The sequence below is a fragment of the Oscarella lobularis genome, chromosome 18, assembly GCF_947507565.1.
Source record: "Oscarella lobularis chromosome 18, ooOscLobu1.1, whole genome shotgun sequence".
Classification (NCBI taxonomy): Eukaryota; Metazoa; Porifera; class Homoscleromorpha; order Homosclerophorida; family Oscarellidae; genus Oscarella; species Oscarella lobularis.
The window spans coordinates 39,290-56,072 of record NC_089192.1 but is presented as its reverse complement, the minus strand read 5'-3'; the positions used below and the strand labels follow the sequence as shown (position 1 = coordinate 56,072).

The 16,783-nt window shown below is 42.2% G+C and overlaps 7 protein-coding genes and 1 long non-coding RNA gene across 9 annotated transcripts; 4 read left to right on the top strand and 4 right to left on the bottom strand.

Annotated features, from left to right (window-relative positions):
* Positions 1–78: 78 nt before the first annotated feature.
* On the bottom strand, positions 79–1,708 carry LOC136197661 (26S proteasome non-ATPase regulatory subunit 14). The gene is made up of 11 exons (XM_065987475.1): positions 1,616–1,708; positions 1,469–1,546; positions 1,390–1,402; positions 1,213–1,319; positions 1,092–1,162; positions 961–1,042; positions 840–908; positions 612–794; positions 434–559; positions 310–372; positions 79–237 (listed from the first exon to the last, which is right to left on the bottom strand). Exons 1-11 carry the CDS (start codon positions 1,655–1,657, stop codon positions 142–144), a joined length of 930 nt encoding a protein of 309 aa, XP_065843547.1. The 5' UTR covers positions 1,658–1,708; the 3' UTR covers positions 79–141.
* Positions 1,544–4,574, top strand: LOC136197657 (succinate dehydrogenase [ubiquinone] flavoprotein subunit, mitochondrial-like). The gene is made up of 14 exons (XM_065987471.1): positions 1,544–1,763; positions 1,814–2,032; positions 2,085–2,140; positions 2,191–2,278; positions 2,329–2,493; positions 2,541–2,689; positions 2,737–2,861; positions 2,914–3,082; positions 3,135–3,330; positions 3,391–3,594; positions 3,645–3,737; positions 3,787–3,885; positions 3,938–4,081; positions 4,136–4,574. Exons 1-14 carry the CDS (start codon positions 1,725–1,727, stop codon positions 4,334–4,336), a joined length of 1,947 nt encoding a protein of 648 aa, XP_065843543.1. The 5' UTR covers positions 1,544–1,724; the 3' UTR covers positions 4,337–4,574.
* Positions 4,141–5,391, bottom strand: LOC136197662 (ciliary-associated calcium-binding coiled-coil protein 1-like). The gene has a single exon (XM_065987476.1). The coding sequence runs from the start codon at positions 5,344–5,346 to the stop codon at positions 4,477–4,479; it is 870 nt and encodes a 289-aa protein (XP_065843548.1). The 5' UTR covers positions 5,347–5,391; the 3' UTR covers positions 4,141–4,476.
* A 31-nt stretch (positions 5,392–5,422) lies between these two features.
* On the top strand, positions 5,423–6,505 carry LOC136197663 (large ribosomal subunit protein eL19-like). Its single transcript, XM_065987478.1, has 6 exons — positions 5,423–5,472; positions 5,595–5,701; positions 5,761–5,924; positions 5,977–6,056; positions 6,122–6,232; positions 6,283–6,505. Exons 1-6 carry the CDS (start codon positions 5,468–5,470, stop codon positions 6,434–6,436), a joined length of 621 nt encoding a protein of 206 aa, XP_065843550.1. The 5' UTR covers positions 5,423–5,467; the 3' UTR covers positions 6,437–6,505.
* Positions 6,506–6,608: 103 nt separating this feature from the next.
* LOC136197658 (synaptotagmin-5-like) lies at positions 6,609–9,019 on the top strand. The gene is made up of 5 exons (XM_065987472.1): positions 6,609–6,784; positions 7,341–7,467; positions 7,524–8,332; positions 8,393–8,513; positions 8,562–9,019. The coding sequence occupies exons 2-5, from the start codon at positions 7,374–7,376 to the stop codon at positions 8,885–8,887; spliced, it is 1,350 nt and encodes a 449-aa protein (XP_065843544.1). The 5' UTR covers positions 6,609–6,784; positions 7,341–7,373; the 3' UTR covers positions 8,888–9,019.
* Positions 9,020–9,050: 31 nt separating this feature from the next.
* On the top strand, positions 9,051–10,741 carry LOC136197664 (uncharacterized). 2 transcript variants are annotated; one of them, XR_010672554.1, is made up of 4 exons: positions 9,052–9,326; positions 9,426–10,199; positions 10,256–10,347; positions 10,462–10,741. It is a non-coding gene; the product is annotated as an uncharacterized lncRNA (long non-coding RNA). The 2 variants fall into 2 exon arrangements; XR_010672553.1 differs by having other exon boundaries at positions 9,051–10,199.
* Positions 10,742–12,146: 1,405 nt separating this feature from the next.
* LOC136197660 (serine-threonine kinase receptor-associated protein-like) lies at positions 12,147–13,490 on the bottom strand. Its single transcript, XM_065987474.1, has 8 exons — positions 13,354–13,490; positions 13,167–13,302; positions 13,038–13,119; positions 12,922–12,991; positions 12,769–12,871; positions 12,581–12,718; positions 12,399–12,535; positions 12,147–12,338 (listed from the first exon to the last, which is right to left on the bottom strand). Exons 1-8 carry the CDS (start codon positions 13,460–13,462, stop codon positions 12,181–12,183), a joined length of 933 nt encoding a protein of 310 aa, XP_065843546.1. The 5' UTR covers positions 13,463–13,490; the 3' UTR covers positions 12,147–12,180.
* Positions 13,491–13,520: 30 nt separating this feature from the next.
* On the bottom strand, positions 13,521–16,765 carry LOC136197655 (dolichyl-diphosphooligosaccharide--protein glycosyltransferase subunit 2-like). The gene is made up of 20 exons (XM_065987468.1): positions 16,717–16,765; positions 16,433–16,629; positions 16,278–16,373; positions 16,107–16,221; positions 15,875–16,056; positions 15,729–15,821; positions 15,574–15,681; positions 15,459–15,527; positions 15,132–15,253; positions 15,016–15,081; positions 14,916–14,967; positions 14,767–14,858; positions 14,588–14,702; positions 14,446–14,535; positions 14,338–14,394; positions 14,058–14,285; positions 13,922–14,000; positions 13,836–13,873; positions 13,689–13,783; positions 13,521–13,636 (listed from the first exon to the last, which is right to left on the bottom strand). Exons 1-20 carry the CDS (start codon positions 16,739–16,741, stop codon positions 13,630–13,632), a joined length of 1,926 nt encoding a protein of 641 aa, XP_065843540.1. The 5' UTR covers positions 16,742–16,765; the 3' UTR covers positions 13,521–13,629.
* Between the last annotated feature and the right edge of the window lie 18 nt (positions 16,766–16,783).

The following is a 16,783-nucleotide window of genomic DNA, read 5'->3' as shown; positions in this document are numbered from 1 at the left end:
GGCGGCGACGCGTCGTCGAAGCCGCGGCGACGCGTCTTCTGTTGGAGACAGCATCCAGACAAATATCAAGGGAACCAGTCACGTTGTGCGTTTTTAATAAGACGTGCACCTATAAAGACTTTGATCTAATGCCGCGTCTCACTAAAACACTACTGTGTCCAACATAGCGCCCAAACATTGAACAATGTTCGATGACATGAGAACGTTGACTTTTTCTTCCAAATGACGTTTGGGGTCCTGGGGGGGGGGGGGGGGGAGAGAAAAAAAAGGGTCACGTGTGGTCTATAGAAGTTGCTGCCAAAAACGAACCTGTTTTCCAACATTTCGAATGGCCAATTGTTGGGGTGTAAGCTTTTCCTCTTCTTCAACGTACTAATAATCGTAATTAATATGTATTTGGGGGGAAAAGGAGGGCCCCCTTTCTTTTTTCTACCTTATGATAGTCTTTGGCAAGTTTGAGCATTTCTTTGACCGTTTTCTCGTTCGTTTGACAGTGCTGACCGTAGTCTTGCAAAGCCAAACCGTCGAGCCAACTCTTCTGATGCAACGTCATCAGCATCTAATCTCAATTAATCAGTTATTAATCTCATTAGTATTAATAGTATGCATGCCTTCTGTTCGAGCTCATTCTTTCTGTAATTAATAGGCATGGAATAATAATGCCTATTGAGTCCATGGATGAGAGCCTGTATTGAGGGTTTGTGAAGATGACCTATATTTGATGTAGCCTGTCTTGGCTCTTGGCCAAGCATCACGAGATTGGGATTGATAAGACGAAAGGCATCAATCACAACCTGATATTATATATTATTTTATTTATTTATTTGTTTGTCCCACACCTTTCCCTTGACACTTTGTATAGGATCGACTACCACGGCAACAGCTCGCTGCGACAACGCTTCGAAACTCTAAAAAAGATAAGTATCAAATTAATTATTTGATTTGATTTCGTTTACATACTTGCTGAGTATTGATATCAACGCCCGATAGCCAGCATCCAAATCCCGGATGAGAGTGATACCATCCAACAACCATTTCAGGTCTACAACACAATTTAATTAAATAATTCAATAATTTAGAAATATTTTTACCGTCCCGTCTGTTTCAACATATCCAACATTTTCATTTGGAAAACGGGATCGACAGCTTCGACACTCACACCCTAAGATGTAATGTGCCACGCCCACTCGTTTTTCTCTTTCTTTTTCTTACCGTGCCACTTTGTGGCATAGCGAAAACGTCGATGACTCGCACTGTGTAATCGTCGACGAATTCGCCCAACATGAGACCCATTACTTCCATGGGAACGCCGGCACGACCTTCCCCCACCCCAAAAAATATATAAATCAAAAAGTCGACTTTTCAATACGCCTCTTCTGATTTTTCTACCGTGTTTCAACATCTATAATATCAATGATATCAAATATTGACGTCATCATCAGAGCTCTACGTTTGTGTACCACGGTACCTTGAGTAGAGCGAGAGATGATATATATACTTGTTCTGCTGTATCAACTGTAGGAGTATCGGTTGGCGGACCTCCTCCCTAATCGAATGATTCGTGGTGATCCCCAAAGGGGGACCCCGCTCTCTCGTCATTCGTTCATCTTCTTACTTGGCTCATTCCAGGTAGGCCCACTCGTAACAATCGATCCATCGCTCACTCGAACAAGCGCAAAAATCGACGCGATCAACTCTAGAGTGCGCGCGCTAACGCTACAAGCATGACATCGTCACTCGCACGATTTTTCGTCGATAAATCGGTACATTCTACATCTATTCGACTCAAAAAACGATCTAAGAGACAATTTAGCTTCGGCTTCGTTGCGCGAGAAGTTCATTTCGTCGTTTCTATGCGTCGAAACAGACTTCGTTGGGAAAATATCCCGTAATCGATCACAAATTCGACGCAATCGTCGTCGGAGCGGGCGGCGCGGGACTTCGCGCCGCATTCGGACTCGCCGAACAAGGATTTCGAACGGCATGCATCACGAAACTATTTCCAACGCGATCTCACACCGTTGCGGCGCAAGTAATTGAAAGAAAATTCCGAATTCATTCATTCGGTATATTCATTCACGCAGGGTGGGATTAACGCTGCGCTAGGCAATATGGAACCTGATAAATGGATTTGGCACATGTAGGGACATTGTTGCTCTCTATTTCATTTTTAATATCAATTCATTTTAGGTATGATACTGTGAAAGGAAGCGATTGGCTTGGAGATCAGGATGCTATACATTATATGACAGAAGAAGCTCCAAAAGCAGTCATCGAAGTACATATATAATATATAATATATTATTAATTATTAATTATGTTAATTAGTTGGAGAATTATGGAATGCCGTTCAGTCGAACGGAAAGTGGAAAAATCTATCAAAGAGCCTTTGGAGGCCAATCATATGATTTTGGGCGTGGCGGACAGGCTCATCGATGTTGTTGTGTTGCAGATCGAACGGGACATTCCTTGCTACATACTCTCTATGGACAAGTAAGTAGATAATTAATAGATAATTAATTTCTATAAGTTTCTACTAGTCATTGCGCTATGATACCGCTTATTTTATTGAGTATTTTGCTTTGGATTTGCTTATGAAAGACGGGCAATGTTGCGGTGTCATTGCCATGAATTTGGAAGACGGTACCATTCATCGAATCCAAGCCAAACACACGGTCATGGCAACAGGGTAGAAATAACAAAACAAGGGGAGAAATATTTTTATTCTTCTTATAGTGGATATGGACGCGCCTATTTCAGCTGCACGTCCGCTCACACGTGCACAGGAGATGGAACAGCGATGATAAGTCGAGCCAAACTTCCAAACGAAGACATGGAATTCGTTCAATTTCATCCCACAGGTAAATAAAAAGAAAAAGAAAAAATATTATTATTTTTTCTTAATTAATTAAGGTATCTATGGTGCTGGTTGCTTGATTACTGAGGGTTCTCGTGGCGAAGGAGGATATCTATTGAATAGTGAAGGAGAACGTTTTATGGAACGCTATGCTCCCACTGCTAAGGATTTGGCTTCAAGAGATGTTGTTTCTCGCGCTATGACTATTGAAATTAGAGAAGGAAGGCAAGTCAATTCATCAATAATTAATTAAAGATATATATATATATATATTTAGAGGGTGTGGTCCTGATAAGGATCACGTGTTCTTGCAGCTGTCTCATTTGCCGGCGGAACAATTGGCCACGCGGCTTCCGGGAATTTCGGAAACGGCTATGATTTTTGCTGGGGTCGATGTGACACGTGATCCCATTCCCGTACTTCCGACTGTTCACTACAACATGGGCGGAATTCCAACCAATTATAAAGGAGAAGTAATAATGATGATTAAGTACACCACATATATTATTTTTATTTTTTTTATTTTTTCTTAGGTTATTATCTATGATCATTCCAAGGGTGGCGATGTTGTTATTCCGGGGCTGTATGCAGCTGGTGAAGCAGCGTGTGCCTCTGTTCACGGAGCCAATCGTCTTGGAGCCAATTCTCTATTGGATTTAGTCATATTTGGTCGTGCCTGTGCTATTACTATTGGACAGAATAGCAAGCCAGGAGACGCTCAAATCCAATTGGACGAAGTGAGGCAATCATTAATTTAAAAAATTAAATAATATTTATTTTTGAGAAGAATGCTGGTGAAGAGGCAATAGCCAATATTGACGGGCTATTGAACAACAAGGGAGATGTACCCACAGCTGAATTGAGACTCAAAATGCAAAAGGTACCATTATAATCATATGTAAATAGTATTGATTATTTTTTATATATAGGTTATGCAAGAGCATGCCGCCGTTTTTCGCACGGGTCCTCTACTCAAAGAAGGAATCGAAAAATTAGAACAAATCTATAAGGATATGAAAAATATTAAGGTATTAATTATCAAAACATATGTATCATCTGTATTATTTTACTTATACTTAGGTCTTTGACAAAGGTCTCACGTGGAATACGGATTTGATAGAAACGCTGGAATTTCAAAATTTGATGCTGAACGCCATGCAAACAATTGTGAGCGCCGAGGCAAGAAAGGAAACGCGAGGTGCACACGCACGCGAAGATCACCACGTATTAATTAATTAATCTAATTATAATTAATTTTATTAATTTAATTTAATTAAGGCTCGCGTTGACGAGTTTGACTATACAAAGGAATTGGAAGGACAGGCGAAGAAAGAGATGAAAGATCATTGGAGGAAGCACACGCTTTCCTACATGGATGAGGATACGGGTAACGTCACTTTGGATTATCGACCTGTCATTGATTCGACACTCAACGAAGAAAAATGTCCTTCAGTTCCACCAAAAATACGGGTATATTAAAAAGACTACGTAATCAGGTCACATGACTCTTCACGCACGTGAAGGGTCAGGTGATCATTAGATGTGTGGGTGTGGTGTGTGTTTGTATAGGTGACTCTGGACTTGTGTCTTTCTTTCTTTCTCTCTCTCTCTCTCTCTCTCTATTTTCCCTTTTCAAGGCGATTTGAATATGTTGCTTCACGTTCTGCCAATTTTTTCTTCATCTCATTTTCAAATTGCGTCATTGCTTTTTCCGTCATTGTTGCAACGACTTTTCTTACGTCAGAATCTGGAATATCTTTGAGGGTCTTCTCCTCATTCTTTGGTGGTAATGAAGCCTTGTCATCGTCTTCACTGATTGGCTCATTTTGAATTATTGGCTCATTAATTTTTTCTTTAATTATCCATATGTTTTCCGTCATCGCTTCTTCGAGAGGAAAAACTCGACGATTTGGCTGATCAATAGTAAGACATTGACTTATATTCTCTTCCTTTCGTTGTCCAACGAATAGATAACGATAAAGTTTAGCGTGCTGTATGACCGATTCATTTAGATAGGTTAAAACGAGAGGTTGCTCTCGCGACGAAAACAATTCGAAATTGGGAAGATATTCTTTGAGATTTTCGACGACGATTCGCGTTGCCGTCGCCGCGGAATCGATTGTCTTGATACGCGTTACGAGACGGTGAAGTAGACTTAGAAAAAGAGCGGTCGATTTGTTAGAGAAATCGTGTTCTTTTGTTGCGTAGTAGAAGGCTGTGACGTAACAATCGAGCGTCGCTGCTTCGCTCATTTCTGATTGGCTGTCGTGCAGCTGAAGAATTCCCGCCAATTGGTCGGCCATGGCGGACGGATCGAGTTCCCGGAGTTCGTGAACTTGATTTGATGACGATAGAAGCTGCCATGGTAACGAGGTATCGATTTCTGACGTAATTTCTCTGTCCATGCTATTCGCTCGTTGCTCTTTTGCACTTTCCTTTGGTTCAGAGCCTTTCGGCTTCGAGCGCGACGTTCCTTTCGCCTTGCTCATCTGTCTTTGTCTTCCTGACAACCGTCGTCAATGACTGACAAAGCGTGTACTACCCCGGATAGAGGAGGTACATTGCACCGTCATCGTTCCCCGTATAAGCGTGCTCTCTTCCCTCGAAGCCATGAGGTCAGTAAAATAGCGTTTTTCGTTGTCGCTTATGTTCGCAGCGATCTCGATCGACTATCGAACACTGCGACAAACGCGTTGCAACGTTTTTCTAAAGTCGGGACCCCATTTCTTCCCCTTAGCACTCTCCGACTTCAAAAACGCCTCGCTTCGAGCATCTTGAAGTGCGGAAAGAAGAAAATCTGGCTCGATCCGAACGAAACAAACGAAATCGCCAATGCAAACTCGCGTAAGCCTCGTAGAATCGTACGAGAAAAGAGAGACTATAGAAGTGGGGCCCCCTTTTAGGTCAAAACGTGCGAAAGCTCATCAAAGACGGCCTGATCATTCGCAAACAGCAAACAATCCATTCGCGCGCGCGCGTGCGTAAAAATCAGGAGGCGCGACGAAAAGGTCGACACACGGGAACGGGAAAAAGAAAAGGAACAGCAAATGCGAGACTTCCGGAAAAAGTAAAAGAAAAATAATAATAATAATACTAATAATACTAATAATGAATCCTAGGTTATATGGATGAGAAGAATGAGAGTTTTGCGTCGTCTTTTGAAGAAATATCGCGAATCGAAGAAAATCGATTCTCACTTGTGAGAAAGAGAAGAACACTCAGGGGGTGTGGGGGCGTGATCATTATTCTCCCTTTACACTTTAGGTACCACGATTTGTATTTGAGGTGCAAGGGAAACGTTTTCAAGAACAAGCGCGTTCTCATGGAATACATTCACAAGAAAAAAGCGGAAAATGCTCGAGCCAAACTCTTGGCGTACGAAAAAATGACGTCACTTTTTAATAATTAAATTTTTTTCTTATTAGGGATCAAGCCGAAGCGCGACGAATGAAAAACAAGGCGGCACGCCAACGCAAAGAGAAACGATTGGAAGATAAGAAAAGGGCTATGATGCAATTGTATACGAGCGAAGAAACGACCGTCGCTTCCACTGCTACGCCATCTTCATCTGCGAAATGATTTCTCTGACTCTATTCGGCGTCGATTGGTCAGTTTTTGTCATTTAAAATAAACAATTGTAAAAGAGAAGGTCGTTTGTCTGTTTCAAAGTACGGGAAACGGTAAGCGATTATTCTATTCGTTGATTCGTATCACGTGGTTTTGAAGTCCCGGAGATCCGTGTGGGGCAAGAGTGCATAAACGTCTCAACGGGCTATCGAATCGACGCATTAGCGTATTGGAGAGTCTGCGTCCGTCAATCGATCGATTGAGATAGGCAGCGATTGCGTTGCGACGAAGGAAAACGAACCCGTGTGAATATTCTCGCGAAGAAACGTCATAGTGCGCAGCATCGAAAGAAATTGCAAGGTAAAGACTTGGCGAAACCCCGGGGAAACGATTGCGCATCGTTTTCCTCGCGCGCGATCGTCGTAGAAGAAAGGCGATCGTTTTGTCGCCTTCCCAGATGAGCCCATTCGCATATTCACATCTATTCGTCGATATCGCTTCCCCCAAAGAACGTCGTATAGGCGCGATTTGGAGAAAGAGCGAAGAAGGCGATTTCATTCCCCACGCCCTTTCCTCTCCTACGCATTCGTTTAGAGGTCAGAGATGAGAAGGACACATATGCGCATTACTATGACTTCGGTAGTGAAGGAAGTGTAGCATATGGCGACGGGGGAAGGGGGTTATTATCGTGGAGATATCCTTAGCTTTCCTTCCTTCCTTCCTTCCTTTCGAAGACTAATAGTGAGGAGTTCAGGTCGTGTTTTTATATAAAGAAGAGAGGGAGCACCTGTCTTCCTATGATAATATAATACTTGCTTGTGTTCCGGAAATAGCGTAGCCATTTGACGTGGATTGTTGACCTCTGGGAGGGGGGCGGGGCAAAAATTCTAATTCTAATGTCATTTGTTTACTGTAGTAGGAACGTGACCCTAGCTACCGTGACGTCACAATGAGTACGGATTCTCCGCCTCAAAATGACAATGACAATGATGATGATAATTCGATTGGAGGACTGATCAAGAAAGGAATCGATGCCTTACCAAGTAAGTCTCGCTGTATAAATATCTCTCTGTTATTGATTTATTGATTTATTTTAAAGTTCCTCTTTGGGCATTAATTGCTATTGGAGTCGTTGTCGCTCTACTCATAATCTGTATTTGCGGCTGTTGCTGTTGGCGACGCTGTTGCCGAAGTCGTTCTTCTTCAAAAAGACGTAAAAAGTCGAGATCACCTGACACAATGAAACGCGAACCGCGAATGCCAAAAGAAAGAGTCGATTTAAAAACATTTCGATCGGAAACAATGGCCCAAGAAATTCAACCCAAAGAACCCTTCCTAACACCTTCACCATCCCAAGGGGGAACATTAAATCGCGGGGGCGGGGGAGGGGGCGGGGGCGGTTATTTATCTCCTCGAAAAGCGAGTTCCTTATCACGTGGTTCCTCACTTGATTATTCTCTATATACGGGAGATGATTCTGGGGGCGGGGGCTCTGCAATGAGCGTTCTAAGTCCGGGAACGTGCGGTCGTCTTAGATACGGACTCGAATACGATTTTCAGAATCAGGTGATGACGATTATCGTTCACGAGTGTCGCGATTTGGCGGCAAAAGATCGCGGGGGTTCGTCGGATCCCTATGTTAAAGTATGCATTCTTCCCAACAAACGACTCAAGTATCAGACCAAAGTTCATAAGAAAACGCTCAATCCCGTCTTTAATGAGACGTTTGCTTTTCGCGATATGGAATTCAAATCGATTCGAGATCGCACCGTCTTTTTTGAAGTTTATGATTTTGATCAGCTGACTCGACACGATTTGATTGGCGTTTTGACGGTGCCATTGGAAAACGTCGATTTGACTCAAACGACGTCGAAAATGGAAGAACTCAAAGAAGCATCAAAAACAGAGGTACTGTAAGAGAAAAACAAAAGTTGTTATTGATTTATATTTATTTCTTTTTCTTCTTAGGGGATTACTGACTATGGTGAGATTCTCTTTGCTTTGTGCTATCTTCCAACAGCCACACGCCTTCAAGTCGTCATCATGAAAGCTCGAAATTTGAAGGCAATGGACATAACGGGAAAATCAGGTAAGAAGAAGAAAAATAAATAATATTTATATAGTGTGGTCGTTGCAGATCCCTACGCGAAAATATCCTTTATGTTGGACGGTAAGCGCATAAAAAAGAAAAAGACGTCCGTAAAGAAAAACACTCTGAAACCGGTGTGGAACGAATCGTTTCAATTCGATTGTCCCAAGGAAAAGCTGGATAGAATTAGTCTCATTATAAGCGTAGTGGATTATGATACTCTCGGAAGAAACGACGGAATAGGGCAAGTGGAAATCGGTCCGCGCATTCCCGCACTTGGCGGTCAACATTGGAGACAAATGTTGTCACAACCACGTAAGCAATTGGCACAATGGCACGTTCTCAGCGAATTTCGTCCCCTACCTAAAAAATGACCCGTATATGGCCATCTTTTTTTTTCTTTTTCTTTCGCTCTTCGTTGTGTATTGTTATTATGTAGTTTTATACGGAATATAGATATGTTCTCTATATATGAAAGTCAGTCCCCCGGATGATCTATTTTGAAACCGGATGGCGGCGGGTTCACATAATAGTCTTCCGGTTTCTTCGTCGTCTCGTTGCTCGTCGGCGAGTTCGTCTCCATCGTTTCACTACGAATCGCCTTCGTCGAGTAGCGTCGTCGAAAGTGCTGGAGGTAGAGCACGTGCGCTACGAAGAACGACGTCATCATCGTCGTTGCCCATTCGCTGGCGGCGCACTCTCCGTATCAGTAGAAGATCGAGCACGATGGTATCGACGCTACACGAAGGAGGACGCGCGGCGAACGACGAAAAACGACTCGAAGAGACAATGGCTCATATTCGGAAGCAGCTGGTAAGGGACACGGGCGCGTTTTGGGCGTTTCCTCTTGATTTGCTACACGAGTGCTATACATTGTCTCTCTCTCTCTCTTATCTTCTCACTTGGCGCCAGACGTCGATGCGACATCAAGACGATGCGATGAGAAATCGTTTGATCGCCATGAAAATGACGCTTCAAGACGTCGAAGAATCGGTTCGATATGCGTCGTTGCCGCCACCGCCGATTTCTCCCGTCTCCGTCTCGGCCTCGTCGACGTCATCGGCCCCGCCCCCCCAGTCAGAATCACTTTCGCCGCCGACACAGACACTCGATATCGTGAATGGAGGCGAAAAGATTGATGATGAATCACTTTCATCAAGCGTCGATACTACTACTACTAAGAAAAATGAGTCTTCTTCGTCTTCTTCTTCTTCGAAGATGACCCTGCCCCTTTCTTCTTCTCCATCGTCATCGTCGACGTCACGCCCACTGCCACACCCACGAACACTTACGGTTTCGCCTAGCGTTGAGTTGCGCGAGCGAAGTCGATCGTTTACGAAACGCGAGAATCCGAGTCCCGTTATCATTAAGAAACGATTGTCGTCGTTTTTCTTGCGATCGGGTGGGCGTGGTTCGCCGCAAGTGGGCGGGTCCACTCCCTCTCTTATTGAGAGAGAAGATTCGATCGAATCGGGCTCTGGTACACCGCCGAGTCGACGAAAAACATTGGGTCAGTGGTTTCGAAAAAAATTTAGCAGTGCCGAAAAACCGAAAAAGAAATAATAATTGGGGTTTTGGAAACGTACGGGAACGTTGCGCGCACATGCGCAAAGAAACTCTTTCGTCTCTGGGCCGAAGATCGTCTTTTTCGCTCTCTTCCAAAGGTCGCGAAGGGCTCTACTTAAGGTAACGAGTAGTAACGAAAGAGATTGAACGATAGAAAGTCGTTTTTTTCTATCTAGACCGTCAAACAAGTCGCCGGGCGAGATTTCCTTCATCGTTTCGTTAGAAGAAACGGGCGCGACGGTGCTCATTGCTTCGATTAATGGCGAGGGTAAGTTCAGTATCATTGAAGCTGGGCGGGGGCCCTCACTAGGAAACGCTCGAAAAAATTTCAGGGGCGTGCCTTCGATTCTCGCCTTCCACCTCTTTACGGATTCTTTTTTAGATCTTTCTGAGAAGTGAAGGAAGAAAAACGTCTTCGCGCGGTTTTTTATAGTGCATGAAATTTTTCTTGCATGAAACTAGTGATAGGAGCTTTTGATCTCCAGGGTATGGAGACAAAAGCGACGCACTTTAGCTTAGGGACTTTGCCACACTGGCAAACGCTAGCGCGCGTGGAGCACGTTGCATGGTCGCGCGCGGACGCCTTTATACCAAAAGTAGGAGAAACTACGTTCAAAATTTTATTAAAAATATCCCGGATGTAAATAAAAAATTTAAAAGTCCTTCCGGTCTCCCCCTTCCTCCTCCTCCTCCTTTCTTGGGCCGCCGCTCCTGCGCTGCCGCCTGACCCCCCCTAGGAGGCCAAGCGGTGAGACTGAGACTGCAGTCCCCACAGTGAACTTTAACCCAAGTCCACAGGGGGTAGGCACATTATCCTCCAGCCTCCAAGGAGCGAGACTTTAACCCAAGTCCCCAGGGGAGAGCGCATTAACCTCCAGCCCACAAGGAGGGAGACTTTGCCCAAGTCACCAGGGTGAACTTTAACCCAAGTCCACAGGGGAGAAGCTGATTATCCTCCAGCCCACAAGGAGGGAGACTTTAACCCAAGTCCCCAGGGTGATGGCTTCGTCTACATCTTCTTCTTTCTGCATCTAGAATCGTCGGATTGATCCGTTGGGGGAGAGGAGAGAACTAAAGAAAAATCAATGTTAAATCAAAGCACTCAAATCTACTGTGCTTTTACCTTGAATAACTGAAGAAAACGCTGTGGAGGAGGAGTGAATTGATCCATGTATTGATATAGGCATCTACAAAAATTCCAATTTCAGCGAAAATTTGAGGTGTGAGGTCCAATTGGTACCGCGAGATCAAACAGGCAACCAATCCCCATTGTTATATAAAGAAATCTTAGGAATCGGAGAGGTCACCAAAATGAGCAAAAACCATGGGCTATAGCTCACGGTTGCCTAAAAATCTCAACTCACGGATTTCCAAATAAACGCGCTAGATCTACTCTATTTTATGAGTAGAACAACCCCACGAGGTCAAACAGTTCGTGCGGATCAAATTTCACACCAAAAAGGACCCACTTCCGGTATGCGTTAATATTAGTCACGCCCTCCAAAATAGCAAAAATTCAAGCGTTAGAGCAAATTTGAGACTGCGGAGTGAACTAAGCACCAAAGCCCTATCGTTTGACGTAGAAGGATTGGAATTCTGGGAGATAGGGATTTTGACCAAAAACCGTGTGCTATAGTTCAGGGATGCCTAAAAACCTGACCTCACGGATTTCCAAATAAACGCACTAGATCTACTTTATTTTACTAGTAGAATACTCCTACAAAGTCAAACAGTTCGTACGGATAAAATTTTCGCAGTTCATGCGCGTGCGCTGTTGATCAATGATCCTAAAAAGGGGCCCCTATTTTATGATCAAATCGAAATATCGTCAACCATGAACTATATATAGTTCAGGGGATTAAAAACCATGGTTCAAGGTCTCTTTTGGATCAATGAGGTGTTTTCGGCTAAACTGCGGAACCTCTTTTACCGCATAAGTCTTCTTACCTTTTGCTCTTCCCAAAAAGCCTAAGAACAACGCAAGCGAGCGTTCTCGAAGACGTTTAGAGCGATTTTCCGAAGCGACATGGCGTAGCCTTAGCGTGCGTCGTTGTCACGTGGCAGCGCTAACTCGCGATACCTTTTATTAACTAATTTAATTCTATCGCGCTTCATCAGCCGCTCGCCACAAACCGTACGCCTTTCCAACATTCGTCTGCCAGAGACGAAGCGTTCCGTCTTCCGACCCGGAAGCGTACAGTTCTCCATCGGGGGAAAATCTGACGCAATGAATAGGACCAAAATGACCCTTATATGATTCTATATAGATGTCTTTGGCTTGGCTTGGTCATCGTTTCCTTTGTACTAAATTATACTTACCTTTTTCTATAAGCGTTTCGTAGTCGTACTTGTACAATTTGAAATCTTCGCCCCCGGCAACGAAACAGTCGTCGTGTGGATGCATGGAAACCGAGAAGATTTTCGTGTCAAAATTCACCTTATTCAATTCAAGAAAACTAGAAAAAACAATAAATAATTGATTGATTTATTAGATTATGTACTTTTGAGTATCCCAAAACGAAACAGTTTTTCCGTGAGCAGCCAATAGAATTTTACCGGATTTGGATAATTGAATATCAGCAACGGAAGCACCAGTAGTCAATTTTCTCACTTCACATAATTGTCTCACATCCCAAACCCTAATAAAAAATTAATTAAATTAATTAACTATTCTAATTAAAATGATTACCTGATGCAATGATCGTCACTTGCACTATATAAAAGAGAATCGTTTGTGCAGTGAATGACTGTTTTAATTGAAGATTCGTGTCCGCTCAATATATTGGGATCTGTGATTTTTAATTAATTAATTAAAATGTTGAGTCTAAAAATCACTTTCCTGCATCCGGTTTCCCCAAGTCGAAAATTCGAATTTTCTTATCATTACATCCCGTCAAAAAGAAGTCGCTTTCCTAATAAAAATATATATAATATATAAATATATAATGGTTTACCGACTCTCGTAAAATCGACGGCTTTGACAATGTGTTTATGAGTGAACGTATGCAATTCGTCACCCGTAACCGCATTCCAGATTTTTCTTAATAATTAAATAAGAAATATGTAAGTGTTCTTTTTCTTACTTACGCCGTAAAGTCAGCGGCTCCTGTTCCGGCTCTTGTCGCTTCTCTATTCAACGTCGCTCCCCAAACGGCTCCTTTATGACCTTCGAATGTGCCGACCCAATCGCCTGTTTCACCCTGACGAAGCATGGGCTTTCCATCTGCCGAAAAAGGCGATTTTTTAGGGAGAAACTTTCCTCGCGTCATCGTACCTTTGCAAGCGCTTATGATAAACGATCCGTCGGATGTGATATCGCTAAAGCTAAGATCTACGACGGGTCGCGTGTGTCCGCTGCAATTGAGCGGCGCTTGACGAGACATTTTCCTTCTCTTCCTCTTCGAAGAAGAACGTTTAGCGCGCGCGACCCCACGTCACAACTTTTTTGATCTGCTGGTATTTTTATTCGACGCGACGACGCCACACATCTAAAACTCTCGAGAGCACACTTTACCAACAGTACAGTTTCTTTCCGGCGAAGGCGGCGTTTTTATTCCCTAGATTTAAATATATAATATTATATAATATATATGATGTCCTTTTATTTACTTCTTGCTCTCGGCAATTTGTCTCAACATGCGCTGTCCAAAGAAGGCGGTCACTAGGCCAATAGCACTCAGATATTTGAGCGTGTCAAACATATTCTAAAAAATCAAAATAATAATCTCAAAATTAATAATTGAATTTGATATCTACCAGACGAAGCCAGAAGAGAAAGAGAAGAGCCAAGAGAGCTAGACGACAATATAAAAATAAAATCATTTTTAATTAATTAAATTTACCAGCAAGACCAACAGCAAAGAGAATTCCACTCAATCCCGTATGAAAGAGACCACGCAAATTGGCCCCAAGAGCAAGCCACTAAAAATAGATGACATCATCTTCTATCTCTATATATGTATTTATTTATTTATTTACTGATATTAAAAGAACTAAAATTGGAGTGAGAACGAGAATGACGAAGACGGATGTGACGATTGCTGGAGGACGAGGTTCCGGTTCTCGGAACACGTGATGAATTTCCGGTCTCGCTTTGAAAAATTCTTTTGGTTGCTTTGGCGACGGTTCCTTGGAAAAACGAAGATTCACGGCGCCAAATGTCCACGAAAACGGATTTTCAATCACAGCATCGCCAATAATTAGAGACTAGATAAATAATCTAATTAAAATACAAATATATATAATAAAGGCTTTTTACCAAATCGTATTTTCCACTGAGAGATCCAAAAGATGAATCCCCGGATGCACCAACATCCTGGGTTTTAAAAATAGATATAATAATGAAATCATTGATTTGATTTCTTACAAGGTCAAATTTGTATTCATTATCGTCGTTTGGCTCCGCTACGAAAAAGATTTCTTTGTTCGAATCAGCGTGAATCATTTGAACAAATGTCTAAAAGTTAATTGTTGTATTAATTAATTAATTATCTAATTAAAATCTGGACCTGATGAGCTGTGATTGGTGTATTTGTTGCAATGTCTTTCAACGTGAATTTCATGACGATTTTTTGATGATGATCCACTTCGACTTTTTCTCCTGAAGTCTTGGGATATTCAAGTCTAATTAGAGAAGAAAATCAATTCAAACTAATAGTGATTTCATTTATTATTATTAATCCTTTACCGTATCGTCTTGGCAACGAGTGATTGTTCCTTATCAATGATTTGCAATTCGCTGCCCTCCACGGTCACCTTGACAACCACTTTAATTAGAAACTATTTTTGAACAGAAATTGAAAATAGTTTTAAAAACGCAAATAGAAAGAAAAGAACCTTGGCTTCTTTGACTGGAACCAAAACTCCGTCATCTTCTTTTGGCTCGGCACTACGTCATTAATTGATTTAATTAATTAATTTAATTAATTAAACTAACTTGACTAAAACTGTGTAGATTCCACTTCCGGGTTTTGTTTCCCAAAAATTGATTCCATAGTCGGAACTAAAAGAAAGTGTGACGTCATCACTTGCAATGGAGTTCTTTCTTCTTACTTTCCCAAAGATGTCATTGCCTTATTGGTCACGTGATGAGTTGCTTTGTCCTCCAAGGATGCGGATGCGAGTCGGACGTTGAGTTCTTCCACTTTGTTTCCCATTAAATCGCTTGCCTTTACCTGAGAGAAGGGAATTAATCAATCAATATTATTTTCTGCCCGTATATGAGTAATCGTATAAGATAACAATAACCCAAAGTTAGCAGAAACGACGTCATCACGTGTTTCCGTTACTATAGCATTGGAAGAAGACTCGCTCCCAAAGAACGGGGAAAAAATCCTTGGGGGAGGGACAGAAGTGTGACGTCACAATGCAAATGATTACCTTGAAATTGGGACGATTTTCAGAAATGGATAGCGAATCAAAGACAGTCAAAACAAGCGGTTTTATATGCTAAGAAAATTATTTCTTTTTGAAACATAGATACACAATGACATACCCCATTATTGGCCAATACATCCAAAGCAGATAGAACGTCATAGGCAGCCGCAGTAGTTGCAACATACTTGTTCTGTATAAAATACTCCGCAAATTTGCCAATATTATCCTATTGACACAATCACGTGATGACACGATTAATATTGATTATTTTACTGTATTGAGTCCAGGTGGAAGAGTCCCGGATTTGGCAGCAAGTCCCAAAGCCCCTCTCACAAACAAAGAAGTGACACCCAAACCCTCACTAAACTAAAAAGGTAAACAAATCAATAATGATAATCAATATAAGGTTTTTTATATACTTGGATTGTTGTATCGGATTCGTCTCCCTGTTGCAAAATGTCTTCCACGTTTTCAATGTAGGGTTTCAAGTTGGGGTTGCCAGGCAACGAGACAGCTGCGAGCCAGAGAAGAGAAGCACTTTCAGCTGAATCCGCTCCATCGATTTCTTTTTCCAATAAATCTTGCAAAGCACTTCCATCCACTAATAATAAATTAATAAAATTAAAAATTGAATTGGGTTAATTAGGTTACTTTTTATTCCCAGATTTGCTTGTGACAATGTTGCATGATACAACGCTTTGACGGGACTGTTGGAATTTTCTAAGATTTGCGTCAATTTTGTTTCAATTTTAGCCACATTTGATAACTAGTTGAAATCAAAAAAGACTAGTAGGATTTTTTAGTTATTACTATTTAATTTACCTTGCAATTTCCCAAAATTTTTGAAATCGACGAAGCGTGAAAAATCGATTCCAAATTCGCGGCTTCGATTTTCGCTTCCAAAAACGCGCACGCTTTCTACGAAAACAAAACCCCGTACGTATATGACTCTCTATTCTTTCTCTCTTCTTACGTACTTGGCTATTTGGAATGTCTTTTTCGAGCAATTTGAGTCCGTTCGCCGCCCAATGCATCGTTTCTAAGTCGCTTTCGCCAGCGAACGCTTTCTCGAAGACTCCTTCGAAACGACGACGATCTTCGAAGCGAAAGAATTCCGTTGGAAGTCCTTGCGACGATTGGAAGCAGAGCGAAAGTGTCGCTACGACTAGGAATCCTAAAAGGAGGCCCCGATTTAGTTCGATTCCTTCGATAGGCGTATCGTGCACGGGAATGATGTTGCAGATAGGGGAACGTTTGTTACCTATTGGTCCGAGTGAGTTCGCCATGTGCTTACGTGGTGAGATGGAATTGACGCATGCGCATTGAGC